This window comes from Sabethes cyaneus, chromosome 2, assembly GCF_943734655.1.
Source record: "Sabethes cyaneus chromosome 2, idSabCyanKW18_F2, whole genome shotgun sequence".
NCBI classification, from domain to species: domain Eukaryota; kingdom Metazoa; phylum Arthropoda; class Insecta; order Diptera; family Culicidae; genus Sabethes; species Sabethes cyaneus.
Window position 1 is genome coordinate 168,290,401 of NC_071354.1, and position 22,032 is coordinate 168,312,432.

Consider the following 22,032-nt stretch of genomic DNA (forward strand, 5'->3'; position numbering starts at 1 on the left):
AAAGAATTGTGAGCGATGGCCAAGCTGTGGAGCTACCAACACAGGTGTTGGTTAATAAGGCAATTAGTAAAAACAGGTAAGGCTGCTGGGAAGGACGGTATCCCGGCTGAACATCCAAAAGCGGGGGGCAAGCGACTGTACGATGTAATCCACCGGGTCATGGGATCTGGGAAAAGAACAAATTCCGGAGAAGTGGTTGGCCTCATTTGCACTATTTTTGATAAAAGAAAATTTATTCAATTATCCCTATAAAGTGCTCTCCCATATTCTGCTCTGTAGACTGAGACCGTTAGCGGAGTCCTTCGTCGACGAGCACCAAGATGGTTTTCGTGAGGGTCCTACCACGACGCATCAATGTTACCCTACGTCAATTGCTAGGTAAGCTCTGGGAGTAGGGTAATGCCGTTATCGTCGGGCCACTGTTATGGTCGGGCCACCACGATTTTTTCAGTTTTAGTAACTCGTGATACGTATATACAAGCAATGTAAAACTTCTTACTGTGACAGCTAACTTTTCACAATATTGTGAGTTTCAATCGTGTATTCAAAACACGCGTACTGAATTCACTGATTGAATCAATACAAAAAAAGTTTTGCAGGTGCAGTTAACTTTTCTTCAAGAAATGATTCATGAAATGCAATTATCGGGATAAATATTGAAAATTTATTAAGTGTGTTATGCTCTATTCGAATGATATTGAAAAATCCCGTCCAGTTAGGCCGTAAGGGGGTAAGGGGGTAAATACCACCAAAGCGCTTTTTGTAAAGGTCGGGCCACTTGTGTAGTCATGGTTGGGCCACCATAATTTTAAGCACACAAGCGCAATTTTCGCTAGAGAACGTCAGTCGCGGGAAATGTGATGAAATAAAGCAAAATTAGTATAATAAAAGCCTAGATTGTTGTTGATTTTTCATTGCAGTAGTACACTTCGGGTAACGCGATTGTAGTAATATTGATTTTACAAGATCACCAAAAATTTCGCAAAGATGTTATTAAAAATAGGATATTTATACTTGTAAGGGCCGTTGCTCACGAAATCCATTCTTTTGGTGTCTCTACATAGAATTTCATTACGTATTTCTTAGATTAAGAGCGGTGGCCCAATCTGTGCAACATGGCCCGAGTATGACAACATTTTTTGTCTTCACGTAAATGTCTATAACTTTATTATTGTTTAAGCAATCAGTTCAAGATTCTCCAGAAACATAGCTTATTCTCAGACCTTTCCAACGATATATTTAGATTTTTAAAAATTCTTTTTGAAACGGAAGTTATGGGCAAATGTCAAAAAGGCGGCCCAACCACGACGACATTCCCCTACTACTTGTGAACTGTTCAACTGTTTGTGGACTTAAAGGCGGCGTACGATTCAGTCAAACAAAATTAGCTGTAGCAAAGGAAATAATGCAAGAACATGGTTTGCCAACGAAACTAGCTACGCTGATTCATGCGACGCTGCATGGGTCAAAATCATGCATCAGGATAGCCGGGGAGATCTTAGCTGTTAGCTGCAAAAGCAAAAACACGTACGCATTAGGGTTTTGAATGGGAAGACTTACCCAGCTAGCACCAACTCGTATATCAATGTACGAAAACTATCGTAAATATCTCTTAACAAACTCGAAATCGTAACTAAAGCTGGATAAAGTGGAATCAAATTGATTTTCTGTCGTATATAATGATAATGACTGACATACATACGATTTTCAGCACAAAATCGTAGAGTAGTACGGAGCGACTCGCGCTTTATCGGATATTATCGTATATAAATACTTAAATAGTCGTAACGCTCAAAATTATTCGTAATCACGTATATCGCCTCCAAAATAGTACGGATATGCCAATTTTGCGCATGAAATACGATTTAGTTAGCATGTATATCTGTACGTAATGCTGATTTTTACCTTTTTTATACATATGAAAATGCTAGCTGGGTGATTTTAAGTTTATGGAATCTTTGGAAAAGTTTCTTGAAATTAAAAGATCTTTCGTTTGGTGAAGTTTAATTTTTGATTAATCCCCCTAAAAGTGAAATAAATTTTATATTTTTCTTCAGTTTTAATTTAGCACATTGATGTGTTCTGCGAAGTTTTAGAACATATTATTACAAGAAATTTTGCTCAAAACAGTAAACTTCTATCTCTTCAGCGAAGATATAAAAATCCTATTTCTTATAAATCAATCGGTAAAATCAGTTTCTCTATTCTAGCTCTTTTCGTAGTTGTTGTAGGACTTTTTTATGTTCTACAAAGTTGTACAAATAGTAAAAATATACAACTTTGCTAAATATAGTGTAGCTCTATCTTTGCTAGTTTAAGCACTAAAAAAAGCTACTAAATCTAGGTTTCATTTGTATCCTCCAGTAAATGACCAACTAGTAGCAGAAATTAAAATAATGGTTTTAACTAAATAATCTTCTGGATTTAGTAGCTTTTATCATCTAGTTTCTAAACAACTTTACTGTCGTCTGCGCATAGTCGAGTAATTCTGAGTCAAAGTAGGGGTATTTTGGACTTCAAAAGTTCTACAGTTCCTAAACTGGCAAAGATAAAGGTATACTATGTTCAGTAAAGTTGTGTATTTTTACTATTTGTACAACTTTGCAGAAAGCAATATTTACTGAAGAAAAATTAAAAGTTAAAAACTATTGCGTACTAATACACACAAATAATTGTAGAGAATTGTACTCAATGACCAATAATTGACTGTGATACTATTATTATACAAACATATGAACAACTTATTTTTATAGTATTTTTATTTGTTTTTATAATCTTCACAATTGCGATGCCGATTAAATTGTTATACATTTAGACAAAAGAACTAGTTTTTCAATCTGATTCATAAAAAATACAGATAATTTACATGAAACCGAAGTAAATTTTATCATCAGCATAACATTACGAAGCAATGACGTATTCTTTTTAGTAAAGTACTCCTATGGAGATACTCTGTCAGTTTTGCGATTTTTAAGCAAAGCAACGCAATAAGATTTTTGTTTGACCAGCTAATGACATGGTGAAACATGTTTAAATTGTCAAGTTGGTCTGCTGCAAATTATACAACGAACTTTGTTTTATTACTAATGGTAAAATATATTATACAAGAATTTACTTGAACTGCAGCTTTGTATCGGAAAAAGGAGTACTTACAAGGGAATAACTACATTCGTAGCTTCGTATATGTTCAGGTGAAACAGGTAGGTTATAAAGAATAGGTTTATATACAAGCAGAGTGGCCTACAGCATAGTTCTAGTTTTGCTCGCAAATTGTACATGGATAGCCCCTTACACGATGAATAACTCAGCCCATCGTGCTAAACGCCTTCCATAAATAAAACACCATAATTAACCCTTCAATCTTTTTTATGAAGGAGTAAATGTTTTTTTATGAAGAACAAAAAATGGAAGAACTGGAAAAAATATATAGAAACTGAAAAACAATTGACTGTCCAGGTGGGATTTGAGCCCACAACTCTCAATTCAAATCCCACCTGGACGGTCAATTATTTTTCACAGTTTGCATATAATTTTTCCCAATTCTTACAATGTACGTTTATCACAAAAAACACATTTACTACCTCATAAGAAACTATAAAATAACTTGACCAGTATAAGTCGACATCAAAATGATAAAATTTGTAAAAATTGTAGCCCTTGAATATTTCCATTGATCAGATGAAATAATGCGATAGTCAAGTATGCACATTTTTTGCATGTATAATTTTGTATTGATTTTGCAACATATATTATAAATATTCGTAAAGATGGCGCAGCCAGACATTATGATAAATAGAATAAAGTTCTGCATACTGTTTGTATACTACATAGCTGTAACGATCGTTATTATGTTTATATCCAATGTAAATTTACGGCATATGTAGACCTACAGAAGCCTAATTGTGTTTGTTTTGCGATTAATTTAAAATGTTAAATAATTGTATCATACACATCCTACTCTAAAGATGCTATTTCCAACAACAGCTTTGCTTGTCAACGATGTAGTATTAAATAATAAGGAAAAATCAGACATTATTGAAGTATGAGTACGATGAATTGGTTGATACTATTTTAGTATATACTCTCCTAGTAGAAATATAGAAATTAAAAATAGGTTAGCAAAATCTCTATTTTATCCAATTCAGTTCAGTACCGAAAACCAAATAATTTATTATAGGTAATTGGATTCGAGCCCTTTGAATCAACGTCAATAACGTCCGTTTGACCTTAAAATTTTTACAATGTGTAAACGTGCGCTCACCCAATGTACTTCCGTTGCCGGTTTTTACTGAAATTAAATATGCCGCATGTTCCTAACCATCCAGTTCCATTTTACGGCACTGATCGATCTGATCGTTGAAATTTCTGCAATGCGTCAAAACCATTTGTGCCAATTCTTTGAGTCGATGATACGGTTGGGGATGATCTATCAAAGCTTGAAGCAAATCGACACCCCGTTCGCGCTCTACCAATCGGCAATATTTAGTGGGATAAACCTATAAATAAGTAGTGCATTAAGCATTATTTCGCAACTGTCAACCATAACAATTACTTTGGTTAAATTTGCTAGTGCCCAAACAGCCCAGTGCTGGCAAGCGGGGGTATGATAGCAACGGATCAAACCAAGAATCGGCTCAAAGCTGCGGTAGTTTATGTTCCGCTCGGCTGATAAGTCCCACCGCTCGATTGCTTCCACCATGCGTACCAAAACACGATCACGGGTAGGCACAGGAATAGTCCAAGCCGCTTCTCCATCAGATGCAATGTGCGCCAGCACACCAGCGGCATTGTAGCTGACCTGAAAATGAAACATTTTATTTTATTTATTTGTTATACTACAAAAGATCAGGTGTTGGTTTTAGGGTGATTCAATATGGTACGGCGGTTAAACAAGAACGTTATAATAGTAGAGTTATATCAATGAATTAAAAAAAATCGGACATACATAATACATAATACATTAGAAAACGCTTGTAATGCAAAAAGGCCATCGTCTTGTCTTTTTCCTGTATAGCGCCATCAAATCGGCGAACTCGTCCTGATTATCTGGCCTGCAGTATTGTATTATCTTCGCCAACTCAGCATACTTGTATACTTGGTACAATTCGTGATTAAAGCGTGTACGCCGCGCTCCAGCTTACCACAAAGTTTTGACCGCTGAAGCGCCCATACATCACGCCCGTAATAGGCTACTGGGAGGATCAGATATAAAACTAGCATTGTAAGTTTTTTGCCAGTTTGTAAGCTAAAGAACTTCAGCGAACTACGTAGTCTGTGTAGGCCTTATTCGCAGCTGCAGCTGCATTGACACGTCACAAGCGTACTAAGATATATAAATTCAATGACACATTAAAATCGTTTCCAATTAAGCTCAACCGCAGCACCAATACCACTTTCACTTATACTCCTACGCGTCCTACCAGCTACCATGTATGTACTTCGTTTTAGCATAGTTGATGGCGGATTGGTCGATTTCGTTGATATCAATGTCATGCGCAAAGCCAGAAACATACGAAGTTTCGTTATAATTGTACCGTTTCTTTGCACGTTTGCTTTTTGCACCGCACCATCAAAATTCATATTGAACAGTAAGCTTTAAGAGAGCATCCTCAAGATCATTACATCCAACGCCGCCACATAAGCATATGAAGTACGCATGGTTTTGATCCCTCCAGCGTTTTTCGTATCTTTTTAATCAGTTTCGTCCATGTTCAAACAATATCTACCACAGCTTATTTTGTTTAATTGAATCGTATTCCACCTTAAAATCCATAAATAGACGATGAGTCTGATCCGTCACATACAAAGGTGACGTTTGATACGTTTGATACGATTTTGACGACCCTCCAAAAAGCACCTCGTTATTTCCCGAAAAACAATTTCGCTAACGGTGAAAAAAAAATTTATGTAAAAATGTGCGGGAGAACACGTTGTAGGCATATTAGAGTCAGCACTGTCATGCTCCTTGTGCACCGATTTTACTTATTTGACTGTACTGCCTCAGTCGAACAAAATCTGTAAAAGTTATGCATGATGCATTTATGGAGCTAATTTTTAACTACAAAATTGATAAAGTATTGCACCATCTTTTGCTTTTATTCCTAGAATATACTCCTGATCCGTTATACTCCATCCGTTAGTGCACAAAGAGCGTATCACTTGGTGTATCGCTCAGCGGGAACTGAGAGGGCGCAGTAAATATACAATTTTCCGCGATTTATAGAATAAGCTCCATAAGTTCCCCACACATAACCTTTAAAAACAAATAAATTCGATGAACGAGAAGCATGGCAGACTGCCCTGAATTCAGCCTCGGTATTTGCTACAGACGATTCGATGCAACTTTTTGTAGAAAGGGTAAATGAAACCCTCTAAAAAGTTCTCTGGTCATTTGTATATCCGTCCAGTTTATAGTCCGGTGAATCGCATCGTGCCAGTTGTTCACTCCCCGTTTTTAGAAATCCGACCGAAGTACTATCCTCCCAACATGTGAGGCTTTTGACTCTGTATTTCATTACTTTGTTCTACCGTTCACTCCGTTAATTGTAAAAACTACTGTTATAAAAATTAATTAAGGTAACCAACCTATTTTGGACCCCATCAGCAGCTGTACATAATTTGGACACTTCCATTTGATTTGACTGTAGAATGTATATAAACAGCTTGTAAAGCTCCGATTACAGCTTGGTTCGATCAATGAATTGCGCAGCTTGAATAAAAGATTGCGGCACACAACTTCTTAAACGTTGCTTCAATGATCCTCTCTTATCCTCATCTTCCGCTCTTTCCCCTTCACGCTAATCTAAATCTGTTAGATCCTATCGACTCTGTTTCATTACTTTCTTCTACCAATCCCTCCGTTAATTGCCGATTCTTATATTTTAAGCCCATAGATAAATTTTTTAATACAGTAATAGCTCAAAACAAAACGCAATTCTATTTTAATTTTCGTTTCGTTATATCAAAGCAAAAAAGAAATTTATTTATTATATTCAAACGAAACTTTCCGAAACAAACCGTTAACTTTCAAATTTTATGATGTTTAGACTTGTGATTTGTAAGGTACATCAAGAGTTGTGAAGAAACGAAGAGCGAAGATTTTGTCAATTGAAATTTGAATATCTATATAACGGAATAATATATCGTCATATCATATACTTAAACATATACATAAAAATGATGGTTTTGGCACAGTAGAAATGTGAGGTCACACCGCAAGGTGGATTTATGCAAATTTTTTTCATTAATTTAAAAAAAAATACGTAATTTTTTATCGAATTATGTTCCATCGAAGTTACTTTAAATTGAGGTTGCTTTATATCAAGGTATTACTGTATAACCATAAAACAAGAGAGCTTTTTTCAGTGAAAGTAATAAAATGCGTACACTTACCTCAATTCCGTCGCTGGAAGAATCCAGCAAATCTGCAAACTCCGTTATAAATTCCGGTGTCATTAGGCGAGGTCTCAGATCCTTCACTTCTGCAACATTTCCCAACAAACCCATCATATTGCGCAAAAGATCGTCCTTCTCTGGAAACAGCTGAAATAATATCCAAGTTTTCGATTATAATCTTTTAGCGGCTTAGTAAAATATGCTCATACTTTCAAACATCCTAAAAAGTACTCCATTCCACGACCGTCGAGAAATCGTTCGCAATTTTTTGCTGTTTCGTCTGTCACATTCCACATTGTGGACCAAGCAACCTCCATCACATCGTCGAAAATTTTACGCGATAGTCGATCGCTAATCAGATTGAGCATTGTCTGCGAAACAAATATTATACTTATTTTTGATTTGAATGGAATAATTACTTTCTTTTACCGATATGGCACCCAAATCTCCAAGAAACATTTTTTGACTTCCGTCCACCTGGCATGCGAGCGAATTCAATAGATAGATAGCGATTCGCTGTACAAAACCTTCTTGTTCGCGGTAGGACACACCATGTAATAAAATGCGGACTAACCTTTCGTATTCGAATAACTACAATATAAAGAAAAGCACACACGCCATTATCGAAAGTGAACTTTGGAACAACACTACTAGAAGATCACTCACCACATCCTGTGGTATGTTAAATTGACACAGGGTGAGGCAACCATTCCGCATCATTGTATCATCAGTCAAATGTGTCGACATTCCATTTAATAGCGTATGAATAATATGATTTTTCAACGGAACACCAAACTGAATCTTGTTACGTCCTTTTACGATATAAAATAATGTGGCACTAAAACAAAGGAAACGTTTTTAATCTTTCTTGAACACGAGCTACAGTCTTACAAACCTTCCGCTGATCTGTATATTCTTCACTCGAATATGTTTATCCATGGCAGACAACACTACATCTAACGCTTTGTGAATTTGCTTGCAGGTTTCAAACCGCAGCAGGTGGTAGAGATCATTTAGTACCTTAGTCAGAAGTTCGTGTCGATCCTGATAAACGGATGCAGCTACCAGAATTTGTTCTTCCGTAGCTTCTCCAGCAATCTATATTAGATTTTTAAATTTTATTTACCTGCCTAAAATATTGCTTTGATTTCATTTTACCTTTATAGCTGGAATATCATGCCATTTGCATGCCGAATGTGCTGTATAATACAACCCAAGAAAATCCAAAGGCCGATCCGCACGACTAGTTAATCCTGGAATATCCGAGCTTTTGGTAGTGTTGTTTGTCTCTGTTGCTACTCCATCACCGGCAAGATTTGTACCGGATATATCAAGATGTCGTAGAAGTGGTAGATTTTCCACTATACTCGACAACAACTAAAATGTGACATGGATTTTGAATTGAAATCACCCTCTCAAGATGTATTGAGAAATACCTTATTAGGGGTTAGGTAGTTTCCATCAACATTGGCTCTGGATACCGACAGATCTAGGGTTTGCAGATTCTTCAATTTACACAGTGTTGGGAACTCGTGGTCCAACGGCCAGACGTTGAAAAGTATGAGGGCTTTAAGATTCGGCAATTCGACTAGTGCTTTTAAACTGAATTCAGCAAATATACATGCTGTTAAATCCAGATAAGTCAACTCAGATAAGTGACTGACAAAGAAAGAAAAATAGGTCAATTAGCTAGAAACACTACACACATTTGACTTACCCAAACTGAATTGACGGTTGCAAAACAACTCCGTTAAGGATGAGCTGCCTTAGTTGGGGTAAAACCAGTTGAAAATCAATCGGTGTCTTCTCATTCGGTTCGCTGTGTTTCAGCATATCGACAAAGCGACCCAACTCTAGCGAACGTAACTGCTTGCAGTTTTCGATGAGAATGTTCCACGAGGCAGTTGTAATCTTGTTGCAATACCACATTGATAAAGAGTTGAGTTTGTGTCGCAACAGGATTCGCATTCCCTCATTGGTAATCGTACTATTTCGCAGCCGAATGTTACGCAACGGTGTCTTTTCCGTATCACGGAAAATCTGTATGAAACGATCATTAATATCTTGGCCGCAGTCCTGCTGGTAGCGCAAGAATCTGAAACGAAAGTTACGATACAACTTTTAACATTTTAATATCGACTTCGAGTACTGGTCACGTTATTTTGTACTTCTTATGAGCGAGTAAATGTGTTTTTTGTGAAGAACGAACATTGGAAGAACTTTCATTGGTTTTCGGAATGTTACAGAATTTTTCAGATCATCTCATTGACCAAAACATGAATTTTCAATCGCCGTGGTGCGTACTGGCGGAGGCAACGTAAACACTGCAGGTCTTCGTTAAACCGTTGCCTGCGAGACATCGTTCGGCCTTGGTGGTCTCACACTTGTATCTCCAATTCGGAATACTGTCGACGATATCATTAGCGCCCACTAAAGTCAGAGATTCAGAAGTTGGCGTTGAATACCTTGAAGAGAAAAGCGAACGAAATCTGCAAGGAGACACTCGACTAGAATGCACAGGCAGACCCAGATGGTCAACCAACGATTTTCATACTGTTGGTGCGAACCTTTCCTGGCGGCAGGTGAAAGCCATGTCAGGTGACCGTCGACGGTGGCTAAAGAAGACCGACTTCATACCTTTGTTCTGTCGAATCGGCGGACGAGGACACATAAGTAAGCAAAAATGCAAAGATAATACCCACTGAAAAAACTGTATAATTTAAGTACATATTACCAAATGTATTTAAATCAACGCAAAAACGGAGTTCTCCCCTATGTGTAGACATGGAAACAAAATATCATCACAGAGACAGCAAATACGTTACGGTTCGGAAAGCTTAAACGCTTCGATCAGTAATAAGAAAGGAAGCAGCAAAGTGTACATATATGCATATACAAACAGACGGAGTTTGTACATGATGCCAATCAAACGGTCAAACAGTTCGAGCATTATTATCACACGATGACTGATCTTTGCATCATCGTGCGCACTGTTGCACTTAAAGATCCAGAACGACCGTGTTTAGGAAAAAGAGCTTCGAATTTAGTTAATGTTGGTATTTTTGTTTAAACAAATACAAATTTACTTATAGTGATTTCAAAACAATGGTATCGCCAATAACATCAACCAAGTAGCACAATAACGTAGATAGTACGAATCCAGAACTGTCGTTTAAAGAGACCTCTGTTGCTAAACAGACTACCTAACTAATTCAGTAACATAGATTACATGGTAGTTTAAATTGTTTTGCGATACTTCTTCAGCAGAGTGGCCAAAATAGTAACACAGAGTAGCTAATAGAAGAACATTATGGCCAAAATAGGAACCCAGCAGAGGTTTTTCATTCGACAAAAATTAAAACAAAAAAGCATATTTCCATCAAATAAACTTATACATTATGAAGATTAAGACTGAAATTACCTGTTGAAGATGTTAAACATATTTAGTTTGTTCGTTTTTTATAAAACATGATCGATATCCTTAGAAGTTTGACAAACTATGGCCAAAACTGGTGCTTTTACCATATTAATTTAAGTTAGTTACGATTTTAAGGGTAAGCAAAATAAAAAAAATATGTTGCGAAAAGTTAAGATTTGTGTTCATATGCACACACCCGGTCACAATGCTTTCGCTAATGTCATAGAACGAAGATTTCAATTGTTTAAATCTGCCTCAATCAACAAAATAGACATAAGCAATACATTTCAGAGATACTAAACAAACAACAACTTTTAAAATTTACTAAAACTTTCATCTCACAGAAAGATTTTTTCTCTTTGTTACATATGAAACTACAGTAAATTTACTTTCTATTGAATTTTGTTCTACAACTCATTTGCTTTTATATTCAGTGTAGCTCAAATAAGAAATCAATATTTTGTTTAATTTCTTAACTATTCAATATTTTATTTAATTTCTTAACCATTCAATTACAATATTACAAATTGAAGATCTCGCTCGGATGCTATCACACCAAATCAATAAAATTTTGAAAAGCTCAACCAAACTTGTAAGATATAACATGTGTATGCTACAGATGTGAATTTCGATCCGCTTCGGATGATGTCTCCCATTTATCGCGAATTTTGTTGGCCCAAAAATTCAATTTCAATTTTGCTATTTTCAGGTTATTTAATTGTGCTGCAGGTATTTTAATCCTGTAAGCTGTGACTTCCAGGTTACATATCAAGAGTATGGTTATTAGCTGAGAGTTTTTAGAGACAAACCTATAAAACACAAAATAAAGCAATCAATCGAGCACATAACAAAACAAAAAAAATTGTAATAGAAGTTTCCATTTTATTTGTGTTTCTTTATTTCTAGCGAAGGTTATTATATATTTTTCGTACATTAAAATTTATGACAATTTCTGAAATTTATGAGGTGGATCGCACCCAAGTTCCAGATTTAAGGGGTACTTAAGGGCATAGTACTTTTTCAATTTAAAAAAATCGAAATTTTTTTTATTGATTATTTCGAAAGATTAACATTTTGACCATATGTGTTTCAAGTCATTTCGATGAATTCCAAAAATTGACAAAGTTACAGCTATTTGTACCGCGCATGTCTGGAGCGATTACACAGCGAATAAAAACTTCAACGTCGTTTTTCTCGAAACCAGGTTTTGAAAGTCGGTACCATAAATATCTCAAGAACGGCTGAAGCAATTCTCATGATTCTTTTTTTGTTTCAAAGCCAACAAAATTATCTAGTGTTTGACCCATCCTTTTTTCGATATTACAATTTTTGTATTTTTTAGAAATGTTTAAAGTCAATTTTTTCGGTTAAAAACCTTACTTTTATGTTTGAATGTCCGCCATTTTGTTATGCGTTCGAATTTTAAATAAAGGATGGGTCAAACACGAGATAATTTAATATTCTTTCATGTCGTTTTGGAATTTTTCAATTCGGATAAGCCCCCCAGCACCAAACCATGGTACCGCAAATCATGTTTTTTTCGAATGATCATGTTCAAGGAGCCGTAGGGGAGAGGGGAAGAGGTTCACATATGCAAACTAAACTGCAAATATTAGTATACGGTGCAATGTTCAGCAAGCAATAAACCCGAATCGATTCGCTTTTCGCGTTATCGAGAAAAAAATATTTGAAATAAGGCAAAAAATATGGTGTAAAAAGTACTATGCCCCCTTAATATTCAAAAAGTTAATCAATAATACATCTGTGTATCACTAGCTATCAAACTACTAAAAAGGTCATAGACCACCATATTCACTGCCTGATCTATATACTTAACCTGCTCATACAAATGTGTCTGTAAACAAAATCTGAGCAATGACCAAAGTCAATATCACTCGTTTGCAAAAGCCGAGCTTACTAAACGCTGCAACATAACAGAGGTAGCTTTACGTGTGGTATCCGGTGTGACCTACAACGTGAGTATGCCTCACTGCACTTAGACAAAAGTAATTGCACACTCCACTTATCACAGTGCGTTACACTGACAAATAGCGCCAAGTACATGACAGGCACGTTTCCTTATTGAATGTTTTATAATGAACAAATTCGAAGTGTATGCGAATGAGATACATATGTCTTAGACGTACAGACTGTAGTTCATTTCAATGTTTACCCCAGCAGTTTGCATTGACGGCTTCACTGCCAATGCAGAACGGTACACTAGGGTATATTAACTAGTAGTTGATGCTCTCCCTAGAATGCACCGTCGCCCATAATTTAAGCGCTTATTACCATGTTATTTCTGAGGATATATGACTAAAAACGTGAACACATTTTCGTTTTCGAATTTTAGTTGAATTCAATAATTAAAGCCTTAATTTCGACATTTTCAATAAGTTGCTTATTTTTTTATTTTTTTTTATTTATTTATTTAGTTATTCGTTGATTAATCGTAGTGCCATCGGTTCGAAATAATCCTTAGAGCACTAAAGTGTCTAGTATTTGTTAACATACCATAGGTAGTGGTTCGTTTGTTGAAATATTTATACGTTCATTCAACTGTTTCAGGACGTTCAGGGTGCAGAATTGCTCGTGACAAAAATTTAACCTTCAAAACATATCAAAGTTGAACTAGCGACAAATACACACAAACTTGAAATTGAAAGTAGCAAAACTCGGGCTATACAGTACCTTGGCTGCAGGGGAAATTGATTTGGTCAATGGAATTTATCAACAAAAAAAATAAAAAAGTTATCACAAGGAGAGTTTCTGCTGAACAGCGTGTTTGAGAAAATCCCGAAGGGGGACATCCAAATCCACTTGGGCGACTTCAACGCGAACATTTGCTCAAACAACGCGGACCGTGAACGCGTCATGGGACGCTATGACCTAGGCGAAAACGGGGAGCTGTTTACAAAATTCTGCGGTAATAACAACATGGTCATTGGTGGATCGCTCTTTCCCCATAAACCAGTACATAAAGTCAGGCGGGTTTCCCGCGACGGCCGAACAGAAAACCAAATCGACCACATCTCCATCAGCCGAAAATGGCGAAGGAGCCTTCCTGATATACGCAACAAACGCAGCGCTGATAAGGCATTTTTTTGTATGCAAGAAGGGCATTGGGTTAAAAGACCACTGCGAGTCTTAATGATCGTCTTTTGTGGCAGGCCCCGATTGCTGTACACAGTTTAGGGACCGCTCATACTCATTGATGGAGTTGAGCAGAATAGTTGTAATCCTGTGCCCTAATTAGGTACTACATGGTTAATAAAGCCAATGACCGTTTTGGGATTTAGGCTCCATACCTGATATGAAGTAAGAAGGAAGCTTCCGAAGAAGTTGTGCCTTAATAATACAAGAACACTGCAATTGCAGAGCAGATGCGCTCTGATCGGATGATACCTTGTCGATATTCTTTAAATGACAAAGAGCGGAACTGTGTCCTGTTAGGAGTCCCGTGATTGTACGTAGTTCACTACGAGTTAAATGGAGTAGTTTTTAGTTACTGCATGGATTGGGTAGATAAACTGTTTAGCTTGTCTACAACCCTGTGTTTAATTCCAACAGGATACTATTTCTAGCTGCCCAGAAACGGTTCAGCGCCAATAAATTGCTGAGCCGATCCTTGTCTGGCTAGATTGTCAGAAAATTCATTGCCCTCGATTCCGCAGTGACCGGACACCCAAAGTAATAAAACTTTCTTATGATGGGAAAGCTCCCTCAATGTCGTGCTGCACTCCCAGATTATTTTGGACACACATTTGGCGGACTTGAGTGCCAGGTGCTATTTGGCTGTCCGTAAAGATACCGATTTTCGCATGCCTGTACTTTCATTTGAAGCATATTGTTGCACAGATGTATATTGCATATACTTCTGCTTGAAAAATGGTTGGCCACTTTCCTTATGAGATAGTTTCCCTGATGCCAGGTCCATAGACTCCGAAGCCAGAGTTTCCCTGATGCCGGGTCCATAGACTCCGAAGTGCAGTCCCATTTTTGAACCATCTGTGAAATAGCAGATGGTTCTAGATGGAAGATCGGGCCCTCCATTATTCCACATTGAGCGAACTGTTTTATTCACCCCATATAGAACGTCCATATTGAGCCTGGCTTCCATGCAGTCAGAGACTGGAGTTACTAAGCGTGTCAGATTGAACTCCCGAAGTATGCGAAGATGACCGATTTGGCACCTTCGAGTATAGTTATACTGAACTCTGCTTTCTTCTTCACAATAAGATGCAAAGACATTAAGCATAGCACTGCCTCCATGGCTGCAGTAGATGTTGTACGCATGGTACTGGCAACTGTAAGCCAGGCCAGGCGCTCAACTTTGTTTAGTTTAGCTTGGGCTATCACCTTTGGCCACCATCGACTGCAGCATAGGTTATCCTAAGCCGTGCAATAGTAGTATATGACCAAAAGGATTCAATCCCCAGGTTTTGCCAAACAGTGAGCTACATCCCCAGATAGCCGAAATTACTTTCTTAACAGCATAATCTAGGTGGGCAGCCCAGTTCAGTTTTTTATCAAGAATTATTCCGAGGTGTTTGACTTCTTTACTGAAGCTCAGTCTGACACCATTCTGATATTGCATCTGACCATCATCTTGTTATCGCTGAGATACGTTTGCGTGTCGCACGTATCCTACGACGGAAGAAGAAAGTTGGGTGCCGTTACGACGACCGCCGACTGAAGAATCCCGAGGTGAAAAGGGCCTTTGTCAAACAACTTGAGTCCCAAGCCTCGGAGCTACCACCTGGTGGAACCGTCGAAGAGCAATGGACCGGCAGCAAGAACGCCTTTATCACTTTTAGTGACGAAACCCTAGGCAAAGTGCGCAGCGGGCGGAGGGAATGGATATCGGATGAAACTTGGAGGAAGATCGACGAGCGGAGAGAGGCGAAAGCCTGCATTGAGCAAGCACGAATCAGATCGGCTAAGGCAGCTGTCCATCAACGATTCGCCGAACTGGAGAGGGCTGTTAAACGAGCTTGTAGGCGGGACAAGAGTGCCTGGACTAACTCCCTAGCCGAACAAGGGGAAACCGCCGTCACCAATGGTGATATGCGTTAGTTGTACGATATTTTTCGTCGCTTTAGTGGCGCCAGGATAAATACAAAGATGCCACTAAAGAACAGAGATGGTCAGCTACTGATTGACCGTTGAGAACAGCTTAAGCGATTGAACAACTCTTCCGAGTTTCAAATGTCAGAGACCAACAAAACCAGCAGCGTATGACGCCTACAGTTAGTCGAATTAGTCGCGTCAACTCAGAGGCGTAATCGCTGGATGAAATTGTAGCAGCCATTAAGACTTTCCGATGGATTGGATGCAGGGCATATTTGTCAAAGTCCCTAAAAAAGGATGCGGTAACTGGTGTGGCACACCGTTGCCCTGTATTACTCTCAAAGTACTCTGTAAGGTAATCCTCAACAGGATCCAGAAGAAGATTGACGCCACTCTCCGGTGGCAGCAAGCTGAATTCCGTGCTGGTCGATCATGTGTAGACCATATCACAACGCTCCACATTATATTGGAGCAGATCAACGAATCCCAGGACTCTCTTCTGCTGGTGTTCGTTGACTTCGGAAAGGCGTTCGACCGTCTCAATCCACACCGTCTCCGGGGGGCCCTGTAGCCGCAAGGTTACCGAGTCTGCCTTGACAAGCGAGTTCGAATCTTAGTAGAATCAGGCCATTCGATGTTAAGTGACTTTAGCATGGGTTTACTCCCAGGCCCCTCTCATCCTTCCTTCTGCATTCTACATTTACTAACAATGAAAGCCTCTTGCCAGGGCAAGTTGTAAGAGTGATACTTGCTTGAGGTGCGAATGAAGCCTCTTGTTCAAAGGCAAGTCATACATACACACGTACACACCCTCACTCTGTGCTGAGCTCTGCTTTACCGACCATGAAGCCGTTAGCCGGAGTTGGTTATAATGAAACTTGCTCGAGGTGCGAATGAGAAGCCTCTTGTCCAAGGACAAATTATAACTAGTCTCCGCACTACCTGGCTCAAGAGCTAGATTGGTTGAAAAGTAATAAGAAGCGTCGAGGGAAAAAGGGGTGAAAACACACAGACACTTTAAGCACGGATAATAAGCAGTTCGCTCACTCTATAGCGATACTGCAATAACAACGAAGTGCGGAACAACACCTGGATAAGATCACAATAGATCAAAATGCTGGTCGTAGTGATAATATCCACACACAAAAAAAATCCACAAAAACATCTGGGGCACACTTAGGCGTAGAGAAGTTCCAGATAAGCTGGTCCATCACATCGAGGCTCAGTACGAGGCGTTCTGCTGCAAGGTTATGCACAACGGCGTTTTGTCCGACCCTATAAGGGTTACTGCTGGCGTGAGACAGGGCTGCATTTTATCACCGCTTCTGTTTCTCATCGTTATGGATGCGATATTAGATGGAGCAAATGACAGCAGACCAAATCGAGGATTGCCTTGAAATCCTCTGACGATGGAGCAGCTAAATTACCTCGACCTAGCCGACGACATTGTCTTACCCGCACAACGCCGAAACGGTATGCAGAGGGAGTTAGATGACCTCTCCGAGAGCTCCCAGACAGCAGGTCTCACAGTCAATGTAGCAAAAACTAAGTCTATTCTAGTGAACACTGACAATCCCACCAACTTCACAGTAGCGGGATAACAAGTTGAACAGGTGCCTTTTCAGGTCTGCGAAACATTTAGCGCTCAAACCAGATACTAAATATACGAAAACCCGAATTTTCTATTCAAACGTTAAATGCGGACTGTTGTATAACTGCGAAACGTGGTGCATCTCAGCGGAGACAACGCAAAAACTGTAGGTTTTTATTAAGCGGTGCCTGCGATTTATCATTCGTGCCTGTTAGCAACAGAAATTATAGAAGTGGATCGGCCACTCCTTGAGGAAAGGAGCGAACGAGATCTGCAGAGAAGCACTCGACTAGAATCCGCAAGGACAGCGTAGAAGAGGCAGTTCCAGAGGCTCATGGCGACGAAGCTTAGCCAACGACATCCATGCTGTAGACGAGAACCTGTCCTGGCGACAAGTAAAAGCCATGGCTAATAACCGTCAACAGTGGAGATCTCTGATTTCATTCCTTTGCTTTGCCGGACCGGCGGACATGGACACATAAGTAAGTAATATCATAAACACAGAATACTACTCTTATAACAATTAAGTTAATGATGATTTACCTATTGACTCTCAATTGAATTTACCAAAATTTGATAAAAAAAAATTCATATTGGCTACTTTGACCTTCTTGGACTTCTTTTTTTGACTATTTTGTTTTTTTTTTATTTTGAACCCTTAGTATAATTTCTAATGTATTGCTTGTACTTAAGCGACAGAATCTTGCAAGTGAAACTTGGTTTGAATGTATCGTTTATGGTCACGAATATTTCTTGCGTACCGCAATGCAGTAACTTGGAACCCCTTTTGTTCATTTGTTGTTAAAGAACCTTACTTTAACCCTAGAAATAGGCTGAAACCCGGTACATGCTGACGATTTTAAAATCTATTTGACGATTCGTTGCATCCAGGTTTTATTTTCGGTTTTTTGCTCAGTAGATGCTAATTTGACTACAACGCCTCACGAAAACAGAATTCGAAAAAGTAGTGTAAGTGGCAATTGTAGAGTAAATTATTATCTACAATATTGCTGAAGAAAGTACAATTTTATCTTTTGTATTTGCGGCGCTATGGGGCTGCTACCGCGTTGGTAGTAAAAAGAGCGCTCATTTGACAGCTTGCATTGAGGATTGTCATTGCCTTTAATTAACTTTTGAATAGAGTTGTGGATTAATGCAAGGTGCATAAATTGCCTATCAGCGTTACTAAATGCAAGGTTATGACATTTCACCGAATCAAATGGCCTATAGTTTTCGGCCTAATTAGCTTCTAGGTACGATGCTGTTCCAACATCCTGTTCTTAGATGATGTAACTATCAAAATTTGGTGAAACAAAAATTTTCTATTAAATAATTACATGAGTTTTCATTCTCAAGCTCAATCATTATAAAATACAAAAAAAACTTAGCTGAATCCGGATTTTAACTTTCGTTTAACTACTGTGCTTAGAATCTAGACAGCCACCTCGTTCACTTTGTTGCTTCAGGTTAAACACTACCTGCGCATTTTTTACTCTGTGTGTTATTTACTCTGCGTTTGGGAAAAAATTAGACTTTTGCCTCTTACAAATAACTTCTCTTCGGTCGACCACGATTTATCAAAACATCAGAGCCACAAACGTCAAATACCAAAATCAGTTTTAATAGCAAAAATCAGTGGTTCATCTTTCTCTACTAAACGCAGAACAATACTGTAATCGGCGACATGTAAGTTTGCCTAATATATTTTTCCCTGCTAACCAAAGAATTCCGAAATCAATAGTATAAACATCAGTGAATAATATTTTTCCTTACCTATCACAAATTTCATTCGGGATGACGGTGTCGTCCTTCAACTCGAATTGATGCGTTACGGCATCGACGGTGCAAATCACATGCAAGTTCTTAGCCAAGTAGCGAAACGTCGTCTCGAGCAGCGTTGGCAACTCCTCATCCATGATACCGTCTTCTTTAAGGCGAACACGTCCAAGCATCGTGACCTACCACCACTTGGTGGAGCAGTTTTTTTGTACTGCTAGGCTGCAGTGGAACTCTTGTCTTTCCTGATTGGAACAGGTACACACTCACGATGTTACGTATTTGGTGTTATTTCATAAGACTTTTGCAGCAAACCAAAACTAAGCTAGTACTGTAAACAATTTCAACACTTCACTTGTTATATTGATCGAAACACCAAGTAGAAATTCAACCCAAAATACTTTCTGTTCTCAAGTTTTAATTGTTATTCTTTGTTTCGCAGCGTTGTCTGATACGTGGTATGCGGGTCACATAATTCACTGACTGCTATCAAAGCATTAAACCCATTAAACCGAACGCTATTTTCGACAATAATAAATAAAAACTGAATAGATTTTACTTTGCGAAAAATGATTATTCATCTGCATATTGCTTTAATCTTATATTTCTTCACCGATACGAGGTAAACACTTGAATATGCTTGAATATCAACTCCGCTTTTGCTTCTTCTGCTTTATCTTCAGATCCACTGTCAGGTTGATAATCAAACTTGCTTAAATACAAAAACAATAGCGAATGAAAGCATAAAAAGGAAATTTATAACTAGAGAGCAATGGAAGAATTAGTGAAACTTGCTTTCTGTTGTTCTAATGGAACACGCTCTTAAACATTTATGGAGCTTTAGGTTGTTAAACCAGAACGCCACTATGATCATCCAAATATGTCATTGCTGAAGTTCGCTTGTTGATCTTCTCCCGAATGCTCAAAAAATCTAAAAATAAGCCAAATTTTGCGGCAGGCATCCCTGCAGCACTTCTGTGCCTTCTGATACTATGATTTCGTCTGTTCCTCGCTACCTACGATGGTAACAGTTTCATCGAACAAACTCATACAAGCGATTGTTTCGCTTTTGCACTAACGGTGTTCATGAACAAAACAATTTATGAAAAATGTCGATGATTTCAGCGTATTTCTTCATCAATTTGTTAATCTTGTGTCTTATGTACTTGCTTATGAAATGATACGAACGACGGAGTGCAAGTATGATATGCATATATCTTGCATCCAGCCGAAGGCAACCTATGTTACTTCAAGTTATGAAATAATAAATGACAATATCACGTGTGAAGCAATATATAAATATAGATATTGAACATTTATGTTTTCGTTTACTAATTTTTGAAAACTTTATTAGGTTCATAATATTTTGTTCTCCAAAGTCGCTAGATCTAGTCGCCTTTATTTTTAAACGCAGTAAGAAACTGAGTATTATCTACTCGAATATATTGCATAGGATAGACATGTTGCAAATAATCGTTTAATCAAAGCAATACGCTGATTAAGCAAAATTTTGTGTTAATAGTAGTAATGGTTTTCCAGGTATCGTCCTGGGTAATACATCTAAAGCAATGAAACATTCGCTTTTAGCTTAGACGATGGATGCACTCAGCTGATAGGATGAACGGAAATTTAGAACTCTTATGTTGTTCAGACATTTTATAAAATTGTTTCGCCGTTAAAATATTGGTACATTAAACATATTCATTCATTGTCACTAATTAAAAAATAAATCCGAAATATAGCTCACTCCCCGTGACCACCATTATTTTTTCTTACAAGTTGAGTCGGTTGAATCACTCGGTGTACAACGCAAAAAAAAATCACTTTCGTCTTTTACTCAGCTGGATACCATCCAAACTTTGCAAACAGATAATCAAATAAAACCTGAACAGTTCACGTTTCTATAATAGTAGCTAATATTGTGTTTAATTTTTACGATAAAGTTCGATTTCATATAATTTTTTCATTAGCACGATTAGCACACAACAAATCGAAAACTACTCGCGTATTCATTTCATATCCGTAATGAGATTGAGAATGATGAATTGACAGCAAAGAGCAAACCAGAAAATTTGACGTTTACTTTTGGTCTCGCATCACAGTCGCATCAGCGCCGTATACAATGTAGATTAGAATAACAAAGGTACGTTAGTACAATACTTGGAACAAACCTTTGCACGGTGCCTAACCTCAACTCTGGTTGACGTTTTTGTGTGTTTTGTTTTGATTCCCTTTGTAACTTAATTTTATTGCTAGTTGGTTTATTACTTGTAATTCGTACCACTTGTTTGCGGAAACCAGAAATACCCGACTTTTCCGAAGCAGGAAAATGATAACAGTTCTGTACAACATACATTTTTGTCCTTTTTGCAGTTTTTTGCTTCTGGGTCTTGCGAATAAGTAATCAAAACAAACCCCACAACACTGTCAAATCTGGGAGGAAAAAAAAACGCACTGACATCTGCTTGCAATGCTTTACTGATTAGCGCAGAAATTCATTAATTGAAGATAGAATTAACAAAAGGGCGAATGTCGCAAGCGTAAACAAACCGGGTGAGGGTTAATTTTCCTATGCTGGTCCAGCAAAAAATACCTCTCACCCGTTTTGTTTACATTTGCGACATTCGCCCTTTTGTTAATTCTATCTAGAATTATTACAATTAAAATTACGCGTATTAAAATTGCCGAAAAATAATTCTTCTCTAAAAAACGCCAAAATCTAAAACTATATTCGCGACTTTAAAGCTCCATTCTACCACAGAGAACAGACTACCAGGTAATT

General features: G+C 38.0%; 1 protein-coding gene across 6 annotated transcripts; it reads right to left on the reverse strand.

Annotated features, from left to right (window-relative positions):
- Nucleotides 1–2,767: 2,767 nt before the first annotated feature.
- Nucleotides 2,768–21,205, reverse strand: LOC128738915 (protein zer-1 homolog). 6 transcript variants are annotated; one of them, XM_053834402.1, is made up of 12 exons: nucleotides 21,027–21,205; nucleotides 19,248–19,581; nucleotides 9,113–9,490; nucleotides 8,832–9,054; nucleotides 8,554–8,772; nucleotides 8,291–8,493; nucleotides 8,062–8,233; nucleotides 7,825–7,986; nucleotides 7,605–7,766; nucleotides 7,393–7,542; nucleotides 4,553–4,798; nucleotides 2,768–4,496 (listed from the first exon to the last, which is right to left on the reverse strand). In XM_053834402.1, the coding sequence occupies exons 2-12, from the start codon at nucleotides 19,424–19,426 to the stop codon at nucleotides 4,314–4,316; spliced, it is 2,277 nt and encodes a 758-aa protein (XP_053690377.1). In that variant the 5' UTR covers nucleotides 19,427–19,581; nucleotides 21,027–21,205; the 3' UTR covers nucleotides 2,768–4,313. The 6 variants fall into 6 exon arrangements, with proteins under 6 accessions (XP_053690377.1, XP_053690378.1, XP_053690375.1 ...); XM_053834403.1 differs by having other exon boundaries at nucleotides 19,248–19,733; XM_053834400.1 differs by having other exon boundaries at nucleotides 19,248–19,736.
- Nucleotides 21,206–22,032: the final 827 nt, after the last annotated feature.